The 17,927-nt window shown below is 50.0% G+C and overlaps 7 protein-coding genes across 7 annotated transcripts; 2 read left to right on the top strand and 5 right to left on the bottom strand.

Annotated features, from left to right (window-relative positions):
* Positions 1–512: 512 nt before the first annotated feature.
* On the top strand, positions 513–1,647 carry ALT_1872 (putative transcriptional regulator; the record flags this gene model as incomplete). Its single annotated transcript, XM_033559331.2, has 2 exons — positions 513–776; positions 847–1,647. 2 exons carry the CDS (start codon positions 513–515, stop codon positions 1,645–1,647), a joined length of 1,065 nt encoding a protein of 354 aa, XP_033415222.1.
* A 521-nt stretch (positions 1,648–2,168) lies between these two features.
* Positions 2,169–3,852, bottom strand: ALT_1871 (esterase-like/phytase family protein; the record flags this gene model as incomplete). The annotated part of the gene is made up of 3 exons (XM_033559330.2): positions 2,169–2,257; positions 2,315–3,498; positions 3,563–3,852. 3 exons carry the CDS (start codon positions 3,850–3,852, stop codon positions 2,169–2,171), a joined length of 1,563 nt encoding a protein of 520 aa, XP_033415221.2.
* A 536-nt stretch (positions 3,853–4,388) lies between these two features.
* On the bottom strand, positions 4,389–5,946 carry ALT_1870 (uncharacterized protein; the record flags this gene model as incomplete). Its single annotated transcript, XM_033559329.1, has 5 exons — positions 4,389–4,465; positions 4,514–4,731; positions 4,784–5,417; positions 5,470–5,580; positions 5,634–5,946. 5 exons carry the CDS (start codon positions 5,944–5,946, stop codon positions 4,389–4,391), a joined length of 1,353 nt encoding a protein of 450 aa, XP_033415220.1.
* Positions 5,947–6,267: 321 nt separating this feature from the next.
* ALT_1869 (uncharacterized protein) lies at positions 6,268–6,891 on the bottom strand (the record flags this gene model as incomplete). Its single annotated transcript, XM_033559328.2, has 1 exon — positions 6,268–6,891. The coding sequence occupies one exon, from the start codon at positions 6,889–6,891 to the stop codon at positions 6,268–6,270; it is 624 nt and encodes a 207-aa protein (XP_033415219.2).
* Positions 6,892–7,716: 825 nt separating this feature from the next.
* ALT_1868 (putative tubulin-specific chaperone c) lies at positions 7,717–9,128 on the bottom strand (the record flags this gene model as incomplete). The annotated part of the gene is made up of 4 exons (XM_033559327.2): positions 7,717–7,923; positions 7,979–8,710; positions 8,770–8,930; positions 9,002–9,128. 4 exons carry the CDS (start codon positions 9,126–9,128, stop codon positions 7,717–7,719), a joined length of 1,227 nt encoding a protein of 408 aa, XP_033415218.2.
* An 862-nt stretch (positions 9,129–9,990) lies between these two features.
* Positions 9,991–13,271, bottom strand: ALT_1867 (uncharacterized protein; the record flags this gene model as incomplete). The annotated part of the gene is made up of 6 exons (XM_089599224.1): positions 9,991–10,578; positions 10,630–10,969; positions 11,030–11,091; positions 11,159–11,824; positions 11,927–12,601; positions 12,654–13,271. The coding sequence occupies 6 exons, from the start codon at positions 13,269–13,271 to the stop codon at positions 9,991–9,993; spliced, it is 2,949 nt and encodes a 982-aa protein (XP_089456370.1).
* Positions 13,272–15,597: 2,326 nt separating this feature from the next.
* On the top strand, positions 15,598–17,444 carry ALT_1866 (S53 family peptidase; the record flags this gene model as incomplete). Its single annotated transcript, XM_033559325.1, has 2 exons — positions 15,598–17,093; positions 17,150–17,444. The coding sequence occupies 2 exons, from the start codon at positions 15,598–15,600 to the stop codon at positions 17,442–17,444; spliced, it is 1,791 nt and encodes a 596-aa protein (XP_033415216.1).
* Positions 17,445–17,927: the final 483 nt, after the last annotated feature.

Below are 17,927 nucleotides of genomic sequence, written 5' to 3'. Positions count from 1 at the left end.
CTCGAACGAGTGGTACGCTCCGGAGCACCCTGCTAACGAAGATATGGACAACAAGTAAAGCGCTAAGGAAAGATGCGGGATATCTGCAGATTAGCGTTAAAGCAAAGGCAAAAAGTAATGATAGAAAGCAGCTGCAATGCTGGATGGAAGCTCGGGGATATTTCTATATCGGCTTTGTCAGCACAGTTGCGCCGATAGTCTAATCTACATAGAGCTCGGCGCGACGATAACATCCGGCAGGGATACTCTGACGTATACACTAGTGCTTGATTAGTGCTGTGCATAGATGGTTATTGATCTTCAGGTGCGCTTAAAGCTTCAACACCATTCAATTCGTCTGGCCTCCTAGCAGTCATCCTTATACGTCCGTACTGGTTCGCGCTCCCGATTCATTTCATCGTCGCGTTGGAATCGCGTCGCACCGCCGCTGGCTATCCGCTATCATCTGTCCCGGTGAAGTTGTGACGAACTCATTCAAGACAAAAATAAAGGAACTCGGGAAGGCAAACAGAATGGCACCTCGGTATGCCGTGTCGGACTCGGACGACGATTCCGACTCGAGTCAATTAGCGGCACCTGCAAGACCCTCCGATGATGCTCTCGAAAAAGCCTTACGCGACTCGGTCGCGAAGATCTACCAGTCTGGGAAAATGGAAGAATTGACTGTCAAGAGAGTGCGATTGGCGGCAGAGAGGGCACTTGGATTAGAGGAAGGGTTCTTCAAGGGGGATAGCGCGTGGAAATCGAAAAGTGATCAGGTTATCAAGGACGAAGTGGTATGTCATTGGTATCCTGCCTGACTGTTTTAGAGGACCAATGCTCAGGCAAGCGACTTATACTCGATAGGAGGTGCAAGACAGGCTCGCACAAGAACCAGCACAGGAGCAAGAAGAAGCCGAAGAAGATGAAGAAGATATTACCCTGTCTCCGCAGAAGACCTCGAAACCCCCCAAACGCGCAAAACCTACAAGTACCCCTACGTCAAGGAAACGCAGAAAGACAGAAACCCCAGAACCCAAAGTCTCGGACGACGAGGAAACCGGCGCGTCCAGCGACAGCGAGGACGAGGTTAAGAACGTTCCCGGAAGACGGTCAGAAACTGAATCAGAAAGGGCCGACTCGGCTGATGCAGCTGAGCAAGCCGCCGATACTGGGAAGGTCGATTCGGAGAGTGAAATGTCAGTTGTCCTCGATGAAGAGCCCAAACCCAGCCGCAAACGAGGGAGAAGCTCAGAGAGCACGTCGGCGAAAGGGAAAAAGAAGGCGCCTGCCAAATCAAAGGACGCTAGTCTTGATCCTAACGATGCCGAAGTCAAGCGGTTGCAAGGATGGCTGGTCAAATGTGGTATTCGCAAGGTGTGGTCTCGAGAGCTGGCTCCGTATGATACACCAAAAGCGAAGATCAAGCATCTCAAGGACATGTTGAAGGATGCGGGAATGGACGGGCGCTACTCACTAGAAAAGGCCAAACAGATTAAAGAGAAACGAGAGTTTGAAGCCGACCTTGCCATGATCAAAGAGGGTGAAAAGCACTGGGGCCGGCGGAGCGTGGAGGAGGAAAGTGACAGCTCTCGACCTCGACGGAGACTCAACCGGGGTCGACAGACTCTGGCCTTCTTGGAAAGCGAAGGGGAAGAGACTGATTGACGGGTCTGAGTGAAGTAATGATAATGGCGTCTAGCTATAAAATTTCGGCAAGCCCCTATTTATGAAATGTAGGAATCGTGTACTGTGCTGGTCATATGCACTGAATTGGGCGAAGAAATCTATACGTGAGGCTAATCAGAAAGGATATATGTACACTTATGGACGCCAAATATGACGGACTTGATAAGACCATGAGTGGAAGGAAATCTCAGTGGTGAAGGTATATCCCAGTTTCTATTCCTTTTGAGGATTGAGCGTTTGCCTTGAATATCTTTTCTATCGATATACGGAGCGCCTTCTCATGAAGCAAGCAGATATGGATGTTCATTATGCGTTACCAGCTCATCATGCGTTACCAGCTACCTATTTCTTCAACCTGCAGTGTCAACAGCTTTGACTGCCTCAATCGTAGAAACATGCACCTTGATTTTCATGTTTCGGTTAAGCGCGGTGCCTTGTGTCAATAATTACCAGGCTGGATAAGATACTAATTACTATTTCTATAGGCAGCAGATATACAACTAAAACCGCACTCTGAAAACCAGAGCCTGACTATCGAGGTTGTAGCCAGATTCATCGGCGTACTTGAACCGGCCAAAATTCATGCGTCCTGTACAAGCGGCAGTCAGCATATTTGTGCTCCAGGAGGAACATATAAACCACCTACCATCCTGTGTGATAAAATCATTATCACTGAAGCTGAAGAGGAAATATTCCCTCGCCTTCTTGGAATGCTTATCCTTGTGCCCGTGCGGGTCAACCGGCACAAGAGCCAGACTCTCCCACTTCTCATTCAAAAGACCAGCGTCCTGCGCGCCACCGTTGTGAAGGCCGAATTTGGCTAGTTCCGAATTCACGTTGAAGTCCAGGAAAGGGCAGTACTCCGCCGGGGTGATGGCTGAGTCCAAGACACCCTTTGAGCTGGCGATGGATCCGTCCGCGGCGTCACATGTACCCTTCAAATCAGTGGTAGACTCTGAAATGGAGACGACGTCCGCATGCCGGTAGACGGAGAGGGACTCGGACTGCCCGTGTCCGAAGCCGGAATCGCGCGAGAGAACAAGGAAGTCTCCGGTGGGAAGCTGGTGGATCTCCGACTGTGAGGCCACCTTTGCCGCGTCCGATGGATCCTTTTCCGTGTAATCATTGTACTTGGGTAGGAGTACGGCATACTCGTGCTTATATTTCGGTGTGCCCGAGGAGATGTCATACTCCAGCAGCCGCGCCGGTTGGCGGTTCTTCTTCTTTGGGCCGCCTTCCTGGTTCAGCGCCGACTGGATCATGGTGTACAGCGTCTTGCCGTCTGGGGAGATTGTAAGAGCTTCGAAGCCCTGGTTATTATTGCGGCCTGTCTTGGGATCCTCAGGGACAGGCATTTGGTTGGGAGCATAGAGGGGCGGACTGGCGGCGCTGAAGCTGATGGTGCCGTTGCGACGAGGGAGATAGGCCTGCGGCGGTTGCAGTGCTAGCACCATCTTGCCGTGCTTGTTGAATTTATAGACGTAGGGACCGTACTCATCAGAGATCCAGAAATAGCCGTCCTTGTCAAGGACGAGACCCTCGGCGTCGATCGTGATCCTCTTTCCTCCCTTGCCTGCGCCGCCGAAGCCATCACCGATGTATGTGGCTGCGGGGAGAGGGGGGAAGCCGCGGTACGAGGCATAGCCCGTGGCGTCTGCATCGAGCCCCGTGGTGGGCTCGCCATCAGGACCGGTCAGGAGAATGGTGTCGAGGTACTTCAGCTGCAAATTCGGCTTCGAGGGATTCTCGGCAGATGCACCTGGAACCAGCTTGAAAGAGATGGCCAACTTGTGGATACGCGACTGGGAATTGAGCGTCCCCTTTGTGTTCCTGTAACCGAAGCAGATCAGATTCTAATTCAAAGCTCAATGGCCATGGTAAAAGCGTAACTTACCAGCCACGATCAGGCAAGCAGTAGATGATGCCAGAGTACGAGTCACGGCCCGTCCTGCGCCAGGAGTCTTGATCGATAGCGATAGCGCTGCCAATGCCTCCTAACGTGTCACCGTACTTGTCAACCGCATTGGACGGAATGAAACCGTATCCTGCAAGCCCGGTATACTCGTAGCTTGTGCCGCCACAGGTTGTCTGATTCACGACAGTGGACGAGTTGTGCCGAGTAAGAGAGCCAGCTGTGGTGGCGGCTGTCAATGGCAGCACACTCACCAATGGATTCAATCTCATGATGCTGTCTGTAACTTAAGATTATCTCTGGACATACTCGACTGTGGAGGAGAACGCAGGCGATTTTATACGCCTCATGGTTGACCTTGGCACGGTGGAGCGTCCCAATCAGAGTAAACGCTGCGGAAGGTGCCTTGCATTATGTATCGTTGTCGAATGAACGATAATAATCCTCACGGTATCGCTTAGCGGTATCTATCTAGACAGCCGTTCCTCATGGTGTTAGCAGGGAAATGATTGCGAGAAGATCGAGATCCTGGCAGCTTGCGTTGAACGTGGTGAAGATCGTCAATCCCATTCGCTATCTGATACGGAGTATAAAGCCCGATCATCTTGGCTGCAGGAAACCCGACCCCCACCCGGCATTAGCAAGAGGATACTCCCTTAACAATCTCGGGGCCATTTGATTGCTGTGATAAAGGGCACAAATGCCATCAAATTCAGCATTACTACATTGAATGTTTCTTGTTTGTTATGTCCGAATCATAATCTGAAGCTTCATCTCGAAGCACCTATTGTACACCAGTTGCAGGGTTCTACGCGCTCCAGGTAGTTGGCACCTTGGGATAGTTCTTCACATCCAGTCCTAGGTCTTCATAAACAGTTTCATCGCCTGTGTGCGGGTTAGCAACTTAGCGAAGCAGAGCATTGCAGGACTGACCTTTTAGAGATTCGATTCTCTCCTCGTTTTCTTGCTCCAACTTTTCCAACTCTTCGCCTGGCTGCTCTTCGTGTGCCGCCTTCTTATCAGGCTCTGCTGTGGCTGCCTTTCCAAGCTCGTCGGTCGCCTCCCCGATCATGAGGAACTGCGCATTGGGGTAGTCGATGAACTCAGGTTCCAACGGAACCCATCTATAGTCTCCGAACTTTTGGCGGACGCTGCAATAAAGCATTTAGTTCATATACCATCATAGCACGATCATCCACTCACCTTTCAGGATACTCAGGGTCTTTGGGAAGCTGTGCGAAGGACGGGCCAGGATATTTGGGGTTCTTCGACTGGACAATGAAACTGCCTTGGCTATGAAGGCCAAAGTCGTCTTGAATTGAGCCCATTTCTTGCGGAATAGTCAGAATGTAGGCTAGGTGAGAGGCACGCTTTCCAGAGATTATGGCGTAGACTCCTTCCGCATATGGTCGCGCTTCTTGAACAGCCCGTTCTCCTCGAGTCGACGTCTCATATTTCTCACCGACCATAAAGCTGTCGTGGAGATCTTTCATTGATATTCCGGCCTTCTCCACGAATCCCATGTCTCTCTCTTTACCCGAAGTAGGAAACTTCTTCTTTGGCAGAATCATCAAGCGACAGCGTGCATCGGCTGCAACCGTGCCTTGGTTGGCGTCCAGCACTGCACCCAGGGGAGTCGGACGTAGAACAAAGAAACTTCGGGCAACATCCTTCACACTGTGTGGATCCTCAACATTGACTCGAGGCCGGAAGAAGAAGTATATGATTCCCTTTTCGAGAATGTTGGAAGGTACAATCTTTTCTCGTTCTTCCGACTTCTTGACTCCGGCCTCAACCCTTTCCTTTGCCGGCGCTTCAGCAGGCTTTTCTTCTGGTTCTGAATGTAGTTACTGTTAGCGTTGACCAAATATCTCCACATATTTCATTACCTTTGGCGGCTTTCTCTTCATCACGAGGTTCTGGGACAGCCCCTTCCTTTGCACCCTCTTTGGGCTCTTGTTCTGGCTTCTCTGCTCGCTCTTCAGGCTGTTCACTGAGCCCTGGTCGCTGTTAGTGTGATGCGGCATAAGAAATTCCATCAATATGGTCATACGTCTTGTGGCTTTTTCCTGTTCCTCTTTTTCGTCCTTTTCACCAGGTCCAGGCACCGCTTCTTCCTTCACCTGCTCTTTCTGTTCTGGCCGGTCCTCCTCTTCGTACTTCTGCTTCTGCTGCTCCTGCTCCTTCTCTTCTTTCTCATGAGCTAGCTCGCGATCGACTTTCTTTCCCCTCTTTGGTTCCGGCCCCTTTTCAGTGGGTTCCTTGCGCTTTGCACCGGCAGTCTTCTTTGGCTTGATATCGCTGGTGCTTGTGATGGCCTCCTTTGCTTTCTGAGCGGCCTGGCGCGACGATGTTCTAGTGGCCATTGTGGGAGAATTGTGTTCGCTCACGGTGGAGAATTGGGCCAATTGCGCGGATCCGAGATGTTACGATTAATGCGACAGGTTTGCGAGCGATTAAAGCGTACGACAAGCAGAGTAAAGGTGAGAAGCGACTACGACATCAGTCGCCCCAGTCGGAGTGAGTGACCGCAATGAGAACTGCCTGACGTCATAGAATGATCCTCAGCCTCTTCCGGATTAGTTAGGGTGCGATTAGAACGGTCTATCATCACGTGATAATGATACGACTGAATGGCATCACACCGATTCAAGGTCCTCTAGAATAGTATGCATTTTATGTGTAAATCAATCTATATCCATTTCATCACTAACGTTAGGTTTATTGCTCGGGCTTGCCCCGCTTGCATCCGTGGATGGGGGACTCAGACTAAGGCTTGCAGGGGAATCGGTTTCAGTCGAGCTGCGCGGTGAGAGATGAGTCCTTTGGCCTTCTTTGGGGCGCATGCCTCGTCGTCGTAATCTCTTTGGGCTCGCACTAGGTCCTTCGTACTGGATATCGGGAGCCGCCTCATAGACTTGTCGTCGACCAGGCGCGGAATTTCCTGCGCCGAAGGTGGGTGTTTTCCTCTTCCTTCCTCTCTTGTGGCTCGGACGGCACCGCAAGTCAGGATGGTCTGAGTCGCAGTGCAGATCTTGCATTGAATCCACTAATTCCCCTTGCCACGATTCGGCATCATTTGGAGCGGGCGAAATGGCTAGTCTAGGGATGCGCCTAGGAGCTTCATCCTCAGGTTCCTCAATAGCGTACGGTTTCACCACCTCAATATCGCCGTCATATCCAGAATCGCGAGAAGAGATATCCTCGACATACACGTCTTCTGAAGCTGCAGAGTTGCTTGGTTTGGTGGTCGAGCTTGAATGGCTGAATTCGTCATGACTCTCCGGACTTCTTTGTTCGTTGGCGGGCATTTTGGATTAAGCCGACCTAGGATGAGAATGTCGCGGATGGAGAGTGTCCTTCTCATATCCCAACATATAGAAGTCGACATTGATCTTCAAGTCACAATCCATAGAATTCCAGGTAGAAATGGGCAGAATACGGGTTAATTAGAACCCTTAGAGGATGACCGTGACATAACTGAGGTCGTGAGATACACGGAGAGCTTCGACCAGTTGTTGATAGTAGCTAAGTAGCCAACTTGATTGCGGAGCGAGACTCCACTAATATCAGATTTCCACTTCCACTCCTGGCGCTGATTGGCTGACAGCGGGCAGCATTTACATCTTATGGTCGACGTATCTTGAATGCCTTGAAAATCAGGCCCAAATATGCTATTTTCTACCAGTCATCGATTAGTAGGGAATAATAGCTATGCAGGAATAGCCGTTTATTAACCCTAAGCCGAACCATACATTTATATCCAGTCAAGCAAAGTCGTAAGATACATTCAATCCTTGTAGTGGAGAGGCACAATCAGCACGCTGTAGGTCATGTCATGCCTGAGGATGTTGCTACTTTCTCGAAACAAGCAGATTGAACGAGCGTTGCATAGAATGATTATCAAAATTGACTGCAACTGCGACTGACATATACTACTCAAAGTAAATAACGCCTATTCTCCATTGCGAAGTATGTCAAGAACTTGAAGCACCATAGTCATTGATAACCACGAAGAACCCAGGGCACGGTTTTGAAGTAGAATTGGGCTGAGGAACACTGAACAATGGGCGATTGCTCCCTCGAAAAATGCTTTGCATCGCATGGTTAACCGTGCATATTAGAGCAGAACAGATTTAATCTTTCACAATCTTGATCGCGCGTAGTATGTCTTCGAGTGACCATCCAGGGCCACCGGGCACGATCTCAGCCCACACTTCTTCTGGAATCGCCTCCTCAGGGCTTAGCAAGCTCCAGTTCGGGCTTGGCTCCGGCCTGATCCATTTGAAGTCCTCAACTTGGCTCCAGCGGTCTTCATTGTCCGGACGATCGTGGTCCAGAGCCTGTGAACATGAGTATATGTATTGAAATGGTCTGTAGCAGAAAGAGATCACTTACATATGCTCTGGGGATTCTGCCAAACCGGACATCGGTGCAATCTTCAATGATTGGATTGCTGGAGCTGCTCAGGTACACGTCCACGCCAGTACAGTTGTGCATGCGGAATTGCCGACACGACACCACAATCACACTATTTTTAACTCCGGTTATATGTGCCGGCCCGTCGATTTGGCCACAGATCAATAAGCTCTCGTTGACATCTTTGACAGTGAGACTTGCATAAGGCTTGCCGTTTGCAGTCGGTATGGACATATCAACGACGCAATGATTCAAAGATGTGATAGATGCAGGTACGGCCGCTGTCGAGCCTGATGCAGGAAGCATAATATGGAGACCATAATGATCGTTTACGGAGACAGAGGACACAGCTGTGGCCGCGAAGGCCTTACCCCTATGGGAGTCTCCTTTGGATTTCGATTCAGGTTCACTGATACCAGCAGAAAAGGCCGGAACCGACGTCGGTGCGATTTCTGGCCGATGTGACTGAAGGAAGTCTGGTTCGTACAAAGGTGTGGATGGGTAATTCGGCGTCTGCACAGCGGAGGAATCCACCGAAGATGCTCCTGGGGAGCGGTAGCCGGGTAGACCCCCGTGGCCTTGGGCAACTAGTTCGGCCGCATCTGATAGCGAGACAGCCGATGCATTCTTCTTTGTCTTGAAGGTAAATTTGGGGCGAGGCTCAAACGCAGAGCGTGTCTCGGCAAGCTTGTCCTGGAGCGCTTTGATGGCCTGACAAGACAACACCATCAACCAGGTACACACCAAGGCTATGACGGTCATTGACCTACCTCTGCATACACACGTTGATCATAGGTCGGGATATAGCTTGCTGCATCCTTAACCTCATTAGACAACCTTGCAATTCCAGCCAGGCAATGGTCGGTTGCATCCGTCCGTTCTCCTCCTATGAGGGACGTGTCTGCCAGACGGTCCATCTCTTCTTGAAGAGCTACGGGGCGGTACCTCGATGTCAGATTACTCTGCTAACAGACACAAAACGACAATACCACGAAGACATACCGGTAATCTCATGTTGGAAGTAACGGAAGAATCGTTCCTTCAACGGGATCTCGGATTTCAGTACGGTCTGGTTCTCGGCCTGCGATGGCCGCCGTGATGGATCGAACGCGAAGGCAGGCTGCGACATTGTTGATAGAGTGATGAAGACAATTGAGAGCAAGAGTGATGTGGCGAAGATATCATGTGTCGTCGGCTTTTCGGAAATCTAAAGATCGTGTGCGAGTGCTGGGGATGTAGTGATGACGTCGACACCGAGATGCCAACGTAAAGTCGGTTTACGTGCACACGACTCGGCAACTTAATAAATGCTCCAGGTAGGATTTGGCAGCCGTTAAGAAAGCAATGGACGGGACATGAGATTGCAATAAGGTACCATCCACCTATATGCCTTAGGAACAATTAGTCCAAAGGCCCACTTACACCAATGAAGTGGGAGGGGCAATTGAGTGTCGCATGCTCTGATCTAGAGAGGTATTGTCTGATGCTTTGCTGATGACTCGATGGCCAGACTCGCAGATAATCTCTTTAATATGTTTACTTACCTATAATTCCAAGCTAATATTTCAGCTCTGGACTCTCCGACCTTAAGTGTTGAGTGCTCCGTCGTCCATAAGCAACCCTCCACAGTTACAGTAGCTCATCATATGCTCAGTGGTGACGTCGATCAGCACTCAGCAATCTCCGGAATTCGGAGGATTTCGCACTCCGGGAAAGGTACTCCCCTCATAGCCATTTGTGGTATAGTCTAGATCTGTTGTTCCGTGTGTCACCACCTGACTTTCCTCTTTGAGCGACTGTCAACATCTCCATACAGCAGAGTTCTTTGATAGCTCTATCAATAACTAGTTGCAAGAGCATTGATTCTGATGCTGTGGGGGGTCAACTTCTACGACATTTTGGCTCGCATCAATGTATGTTCCTATAAAGCTATGGGCTAATTCCAAACTACTACCACATTGCCTTGACTGCGCCGCCCAACTTACATACTGTTATATCCCTGGCAGTTCCGCCATGTCAGGTCTTCGAATAGGCGCCATTGCATCCATCTCCACTGCTGACTGATTTGAAAGCGATGAGTTCTGTCTTCGCTGTGCTGGAAAATTCCCAGCTGGGACCCGTTCCACAACTAGACGGTCAAAGTCCGGGCGCAGGTCAAAATCATTAATTACCTCGGCACCCTCAATGTACCTGATTGCTCTGAGTGTTAATTTACCGTCCTTGACCCAGAAGACAAGCATTTCATTTTCCTGTGGGAAGGACAGTGTCAAATTCCCAGGTTTGAAAGCAGCGAGGCTTATCTTGGTCGACGCTTTCTTTAGTTCATATGGTGTGAGGACAGTATTAGCCTTGCACTCGCACATATAGATCTCACCGGCACCATTTGCCATGACGAACCGTGTTCCTGAAGGCGATTGTGCTGCATGGACGATCCTGATGCTGAGCGGATCGCTGACGATGTTCGGGTCAGCAAGAGAGACTAGCATCGGAGACTCTCTTCCCAAGAATGCTGTCATTATGACTGCAAAATGGAAGCTGTCGTAGAAAACACACGTGAGGTCTCCATCATTTGCCACCCACTTCAGAAATTAGCACCAAACCAGCGACTTCGCTCAAGTAATATCACTTACTGATGGAAGTTTGAACGATCTTGACTTGTCAGGCGTGATTATCCATTGTCCAGCATTCCAGCCCCAGACATCAACATAAGCGCAATGGTCACCCAGGTGCGTTGCTACAACAAAGTGCTTTCCATCGACGGAGAATTGAATCTTTCGCTCAATAACTGCCTTTGGTCTGGTTTCGTTATTGGCGTATTGCTCATCCCTTGAAGGAGTTGCCCCTCCGGATGGCGGCTCTGCTCCAAGCAACGGATATCGATCAAAGTGCTCGCCCAAGGGAACTCTCCGTATAGCTCCTGCACCGATCTCATACACTCGGACCTCTTCCCTGATAGTGAAGGCGACAAACCTGTCGTTACGTGACATGGTCATACATATAGAGGGTATGGACTGATTCTGAAGTCCAGACTCAATCGTCAGGTACGCGTCAGCGATGGTACCAGTGCTGTTGAATATTAGCAGCTCGAGGTGCTAGAAACATGTTAGCAAACCGGAAAAGAGTACACATAATCAACAGGCAGAAATGAGACGTAAATACCTCTCCAACAGCGGCGATCACAGCGCAACGTCTGTCTCCCACTGCAGCATATTGAACCCCAGACACGTCGTATCTGTGACCCTTGCTCCTCTGCCCTTCCATGGTTGAAACCTCAAACCGCATGACCCAGCTGGTACCCGCTCCCCATAGGAGCAGAGTCCGGCCTGTCGCGGAAAAGCAGGACCGTGGCTGCCGCGGTAACTTCTGCTTGGCGGAGGCTTTCCTGAATAGTAACGCCCCGCTTGAAAAAGGTATCTTCACGCTTTTGAGCTCCCTAGAAAGACTCCTGGTGCCCTGTCTTTCGCGCAATTGATCAGAAGAGGCATGCGATGAAAGCGGACTAATCAGCTCCGTGACAGACGTATTCGAATGCTTTGTCATAAGATCAGAGAAGCCGAGGGTGCGTGTTATGGGCGAAACAGGACTTCTGGGAAATTCACTAGGGTCTAAGCTGGTAGTGTGGCTGGCCGAGCTTGACTGCGATGTCGTATCTCTGGAAGCAGAATCTGCTATAGAATACCGTCTACTGCGGTTTGACTCGGATACATCTTGCAATCCAGTTTGGCCTAGCGGATTGATCATGCGAGCGTGCTGAATTCGGATATCTCCAGGGCATAACGGACAGGAAATATTCAGAGTGAGAAACTCTGGGGTCTCCTGCAAATGCTGGTCAAAAGGTTAATTGGGAAGGAAATAGTACACTCATTTAGCGAGTCCACATTCGCATAGCCTGGTGTGAATGCGTCTGAGAAACGTGAAATATCATACCTCATAGAGTGTGTCGCGGCTGGTCAACTGCTCTTCGAGGAGGGCTTTGGGAACCATGTGAACCGCGGGACAGTCAACAGCGTACAGAATGCTGGCCCGCTTGTCCCGGCTCTGAGGCTGAGCCGCAGGATCCGGCAACGAAGCATTCTGAAGCCACTGTGTCAAATGACGCTGGTAATCCTGGGAAATCGACTCGAGCTCCCCATTGCAGTCCCACATCTGAACTCGACGATTGATGAGCCATCTCACAAGAAGCCCCAGAGAGTCTTCCAGAACGCCTCTAATGCGTAAAAAGCGCGTCCAGCTGTCCCTGATGCGGCGGGTTTGTAGCGGCGGTTGTCCCTCAGCGTTATGGCTCAATATGAGAGTTGCGAGAACCTGGAGAGGTGGCGCAGAAAATTCATCGTCGAATGCCGCCATTACAGTCCTCACCAGTTTTTTTCGCGTCTCTTGAGCTTGCGCAAAGGCCTCTTCCACCTTGCTGGCCGCGGCATTGGAATATCCTTGTTCTTGTGAAATACGGCGACGATCAACATGACACTGGATAAGCGCAAACTCGGCGGCGCTTATGATATCGAACAGAGTACAAAACGAGGTTAGATAATCCGTCTTGTTTGCGACAATACCCGTCAACAGATCTGTCATAAGAGTTTCCGGGGCTATTGAAAAGGGATACTGTCGTCAAATTAGCCTAGGATCACCAACAATGAGAATGGCTGACACTAACGAGTCCTGACGCGAAAGATGGAAGAGATGTATTATTGGAGGTCAGCAGAGCACTCTGCTTCTTCGCCAGCTCTGGAGAACCAATCTGATCTATCGCTCGTGGTAGTAAGTCCATGACCAGATAGCTTTCTGCACTGGATAAATCGGGATGGTGCCATGCTGCCCTCATCGCCCGCTCCAGGTTGAATCTCAGATCGGGTGGAATTGCGTCACCACGCAACAGGAGCAGTCGGATCCCGCCAAGTAGAACTTGCGCAAAGAAATGACGATGCCGAGCAAGGTCGGGAGGCGCCGGGGTATTAGACGGGAATAAGTCTGATTTGACCCGGATCAAGTACATCAGGGTCGAGAAAATCGCTTCCGAAGGCAAGAGGTAGGGCAAAAAGTATGGATGACAATCGTGCACATTGGTCAAGCCTTGCAGATAAGCTCGCTGTAAGTCGAATATGGCCTTGATCCAAAGCACAGGTCGTATAAGCGGTTCGATTCGAGAGGCATCATCTTGCATGTGGAATACAGCCAGCTCTGCCGCATGTTCGCCGATGATCTCCCGTAGAATGTTGCCTACATCACGACGACCGAGTTGTTCCCACACAGCTGCCACGAGCGGATGTGACATGGAGAAGGCGGGGTTAACAGTCCTGCGGGACTTGAATACTAGATGGACTTATCGCATTTAAAGCGCTTTCATCAACAGTTTTCTCACTTGGGATGAGGATAATAACCCTATTGTTGATGGAGAGCTCCCAGGAAATTTATCGAGTAGATGGAGATGGAGAAAATGCCCGTTGCTAGCATCTCGACAGACGATGAGAGCAAACAGAGGCCAATGTCATCCTGTGCAAGGTCTGGAGGGGCGTTTGCTGAAGCGTTTTGTTTCCCGCCGATGCGAGGCTGCGTTGGTGTCTTACACTGCCGATATTGCCTGGCCAGTCAGAATCCCTGCTGTTTGCGCTTGGGGAATCTTCTGCATCGCGAATCACAACCAACCAGAAGTATTCGCTTCAATTACCGGATGATCCTCGGCGCCCTCTCCGAATGTGTGGTTAATCTCCAGGTCGCTCAGTTTGACGTGGCACAAATGGCAGGGAAGGAAGAAGTAATCCACCGTCTACAGAGATGCAGATAAGAAACTAGACGTTGCAGTATTGACAGCTAAAGGAATTCCTGATCCGAATTGAACTTTACTGAGAATGGAGCACGCTTGTAGGGTTCATATCTCAGCCCAACGAGGCGAAGTCGCTCAGCAAATGAGGGGTTGAGAAAGGCTTGATGTTGTTGTAGACGTCTAAGAATACGCCTGAATACGCCACGAAGTTTTACAGAACCACCCAGATATCAATCAATCCGCTTGGGAAGCCAGATTGCACTACTGCAGGTATTCTCATCCTGCCGAAAATATACATATACACATACCTATCCTTCGAAGCCCCGCTTATCATGAGTATTACTGTAGACGTCCGTCAACATGATTTGAAGAGCTGTGCCATACTGGAACACCTACTCAATAGAGTCTACAACACCCGTCCGGCAACAAATCCAACCCTCTTCACTTGATTCTCTCCGTGTTACACTCATTGAATACAGCCGAAGGTGCGCTGTACCATAGTTCACTGTTCTACATTAAGGTTAAGCGCTTGGTTGGATCATCCAGACGGAAAATATGCTTACATTCTTGAGACAAAGATTTGCATTCCTCTCGGCCTTGATTCAACCTGAATTGTCCGTAGTTTCTGACCAATCAAGTGATTCCTGCTGCGATTGAATGAACGCGCATCATGTCGCCATGACATATGTTAAGCATCAGAGTCATTGACTGCGGTACGGTTTATTCACCTGGTATACGTAGGGGAGATATGAAGCTGCTTTTTCAAAGACTATTGCTATGGCCTATATTCAGCCTCGTGCGTCTACATAAACCTTGTTGACAGGTGTAAGGTAATGAGGAAGATCTTTTGTGTCCTTTGCTGACGACCCAATAACGACATACCAACTTCCTGTCACTCCTCCATTTCTCCAAGAAGATAATAAATGTCCAGAAGGCTGGTTTCTCAGATAACTTAAATCAGGTACCTACATTGTTGCTGGTGGTGCCTTTTGATAGGTGGGCGATCATCTGCCAAATTGAGCCTAGCGGGATAAACAGGTCCACTTGGTCATGGAACAAGAAAAGCATAATCCACTTAAACCGCGGCTCAGTGACTCGGTCATCCTTTTAATGGACTATGACTGGCTAGAATCTGGTCATCCCTTGCTTCCCAATTGCCCAATTTGGTCATCCCATAGAAAGCTCCATAGGGATGAGAATGAGAAGCTTATGCCGCTACCCGGCATGGATGCCTTGATCTTAACGGCGTCAAGTTTCAAGCGGTCAAGCAACCGAGCTCCGACGATGGCGTTGCTCATTTCCAGGCTACGACCTTCAAGAATTCTACTCCTCATGTCTCTGGTAACCTGGACAAAGAATCAGTCATCGCATCCAACTAAGTCACAGACTAACGCAGGGTCTTCTCCAGGAAAGGCGCAGACTGACAATCGCGCTTCTGCAGTCATTCTGCTCCTGCGAATACTGGCCAACAAGTAGTCACATCCCTGTATTGGTGACGTGATGGCTGGACTTTGGCATGCGCCTTTTTCCCCTGGGACCCCTGAAATGAGCGATTGGCCGTCGGCAGCTCACCAAGTCGTACAGCACAAGTATGTACTATGTGTACAAATGAGTTCGCGCCTCGCGTGTACATGTGCCGGGCTGGCACGGTTCCAGGACGGCCCTTATATTGGTCACTTGCAGCCATTGTTTATCTGCTAACCCGCAGGAGACGCGGATACTGGCTTTCCCCCATCTTATAAGTGACAGATAAAACAAGGGTCGCTGTTTGCCTATTGCCGTGTGTCTCATCGTTGTATTGCCATCTACAGACCCGATTCCAGTGTCGCAAGCTCACATGGCTCCATTCGGGCTTGTGATGGGGATCTTATCCCTCTGTATTTTCTGCATTGAATTTGGTACAGCTGCACAATCCGGGTACACTGTCGTTGAGCAGCTCAGAAATGTGCCCGACGGCTGGATAAAGCGCGATGCAGCGCCGGCGTCTGAATTGGTCAGATTTCGGCTGGCTATGAACCAGGAAAGAGCCGCTGAATTCGAGCGAAGGGTCATTGACATGTCAACACCGAGTCACTCGAGCTATGGACAACATATGAAGCGTGATGATGTCAGGGATTTCCTGCGTCCTTCCAAGGAGGCTTCAGAAAAAGTCCTTTCCTGGCTGAGATCAGAGAATGTTCCTGCTGGCTCGATCGAAAGTCATGGCAACTGGGTCACTTTCACTGTCCCGGTCTCACAGGCGGAACGTATGCTAAGAACGCGCTTCTATGCGTTCCAGCACGCGGAGACAAGTATGACGCAAGTCAGAACGCTTGCGTATTCCGTTCCCGATGACGTCCACCGTTATATTCAGATGATCCAACCAACGACCCGCTTTGGACAACCCCTCCGGCATGAACGGCAACCACTTTTCCAGGGAACTGTTGCTAGCCTGGAAGAACTGGCGGCAAATTGCTCCGAAACCATAACGCCGAACTGCCTTCGCGAATTGTACGGGATTTATGATACCAGAGCCGAACCCGACCCCCGCAACAGATTGGGAGTTTCCGGATTCCTAGATCAGTACGCACGCTATGATGACTTTGAGAGTTTCATGAGGTTGTATGCACCCAATAGGACAGACGTCAACTTCACCGTGGTCTCGATAAAGGACGGCCTCAATCTGCAGGACTCGTCCCTGAGCAGTACCGAAGCCAGCTTGGACGTCCAATATGCCTACTCTTTGGCGTATAAAGCGCTTGGAACCTACTATACAACGGGGGGCCGAGGACCGGTTGTGCCTGAGGATGGTCAGGATACGAACGTGTCGACCAATGAGCCTTACTTGGATCAACTTCATTACCTTCTTGATCTTCCAGATGAGGAACTTCCCGCCGTTCTTTCAACCTCGTATGGCGAAAATGAGCAGAGTGTCCCTGAATCATACTCAAACGCAACTTGCAATCTCTTCGCACAGCTTGGCGCACGCGGTGTGTCGATCATCTTCAGCAGCGGTGACTCAGGCGTTGGTTCAACATGCATAACAAACGATGGAACCAACAGAACGCGATTCTTGCCTGTCTTCCCAGCGTCCTGTCCATTTGTTACTGCTGTTGGCGGTACCTACGATGTCCAGCCCGAGAAAGCAATCAGCTTCTCTAGCGGAGGCTTCTCAGATCGCTTCCCACGTCCCTCGTATCAGGATTCAAGCGTTCAAGGCTACCTAGAGCAGCTTGGAAGCAGATGGAACGGGTTATACAACCCGAGCGGGAGAGGTTTCCCTGACGTCGCCGCTCAGGCCACTAATTTTGTCGTCATTGATCACGGGCAAACGTTGAGAGTCGCCGGCACAAGGTCCGTTGTTGAAATGAGTGTCGCTCTTAGAAACTTCGCGCTAACCGTTGTTGTAGTGCATCTGCACCTGTATTTGCAGCCATCGTCTCGCGATTAAATGCTGCCCGACTTGAGGATGGTCTGCCAAGACTAGGATTCTTAAATCCATGGCTCTATTCCCTCAACCAGACAGGATTCACAGATATTGTTGATGGTGGCTCATCGGGTTGCTACATTGGCACCAGCAACGAACAACTGGTTCCCAATGCAAGCTGGAACGCAACGCCAGGATGGGATCCGGTTACCGGGCTTGGAACACCCTTTTATAATACTCTGGTGAAACTAGCCACGAGCGTTTCAAGTACCCCATGAGATCAACAAGGAGGAATAGAAGGCAATCTAATATTCTAATAAGCTAGTATAGTATTTTCCTACACCCAAGAGCCCTTGTAAGCACCTTGAGGACCTCCCTGCTTAGCCATCCAGGCTGTCAGGGGTTCTCAGACAATATCTGCAGTAACCAGACACAAAATCACAATGGTATCAAAAGGATGACTGGTATTGCGCACTGGGAGTAGTGGTTTACCGTAGGCGTCGAAGTTTAACGAAGATGCCCTTCACCATAATGCTAACTGTCCAGAAAAGATACGTCAGATCACGTGATGTTGTTGACCGCCCGCCAAGACAATACTGTCGCCGGAGAAGCTCTTGGGAGCTGACAGCACCATCAACCAGCCTCCCTCTATACCATCAAACTGCTTCTGTAAACTTTCTTTCTCTTTCCGCCAGTCTCTGAACAACCTCGAATAGAATCTTCACCTGTTGATACAGAGAATATCAAGAAGAAGTTACTAT

Source organism: Aspergillus lentulus (assembly GCF_001445615.1).
Source record: "Aspergillus lentulus DNA, contig: Alt04, strain: IFM 54703, whole genome shotgun sequence".
Lineage (NCBI taxonomy): Eukaryota > Fungi > Ascomycota > Eurotiomycetes > Eurotiales > Aspergillaceae > Aspergillus > Aspergillus lentulus.
Note: the sequence above shows the minus strand (reverse complement) of the source record. Positions and strands in the feature narration are given on the sequence as shown.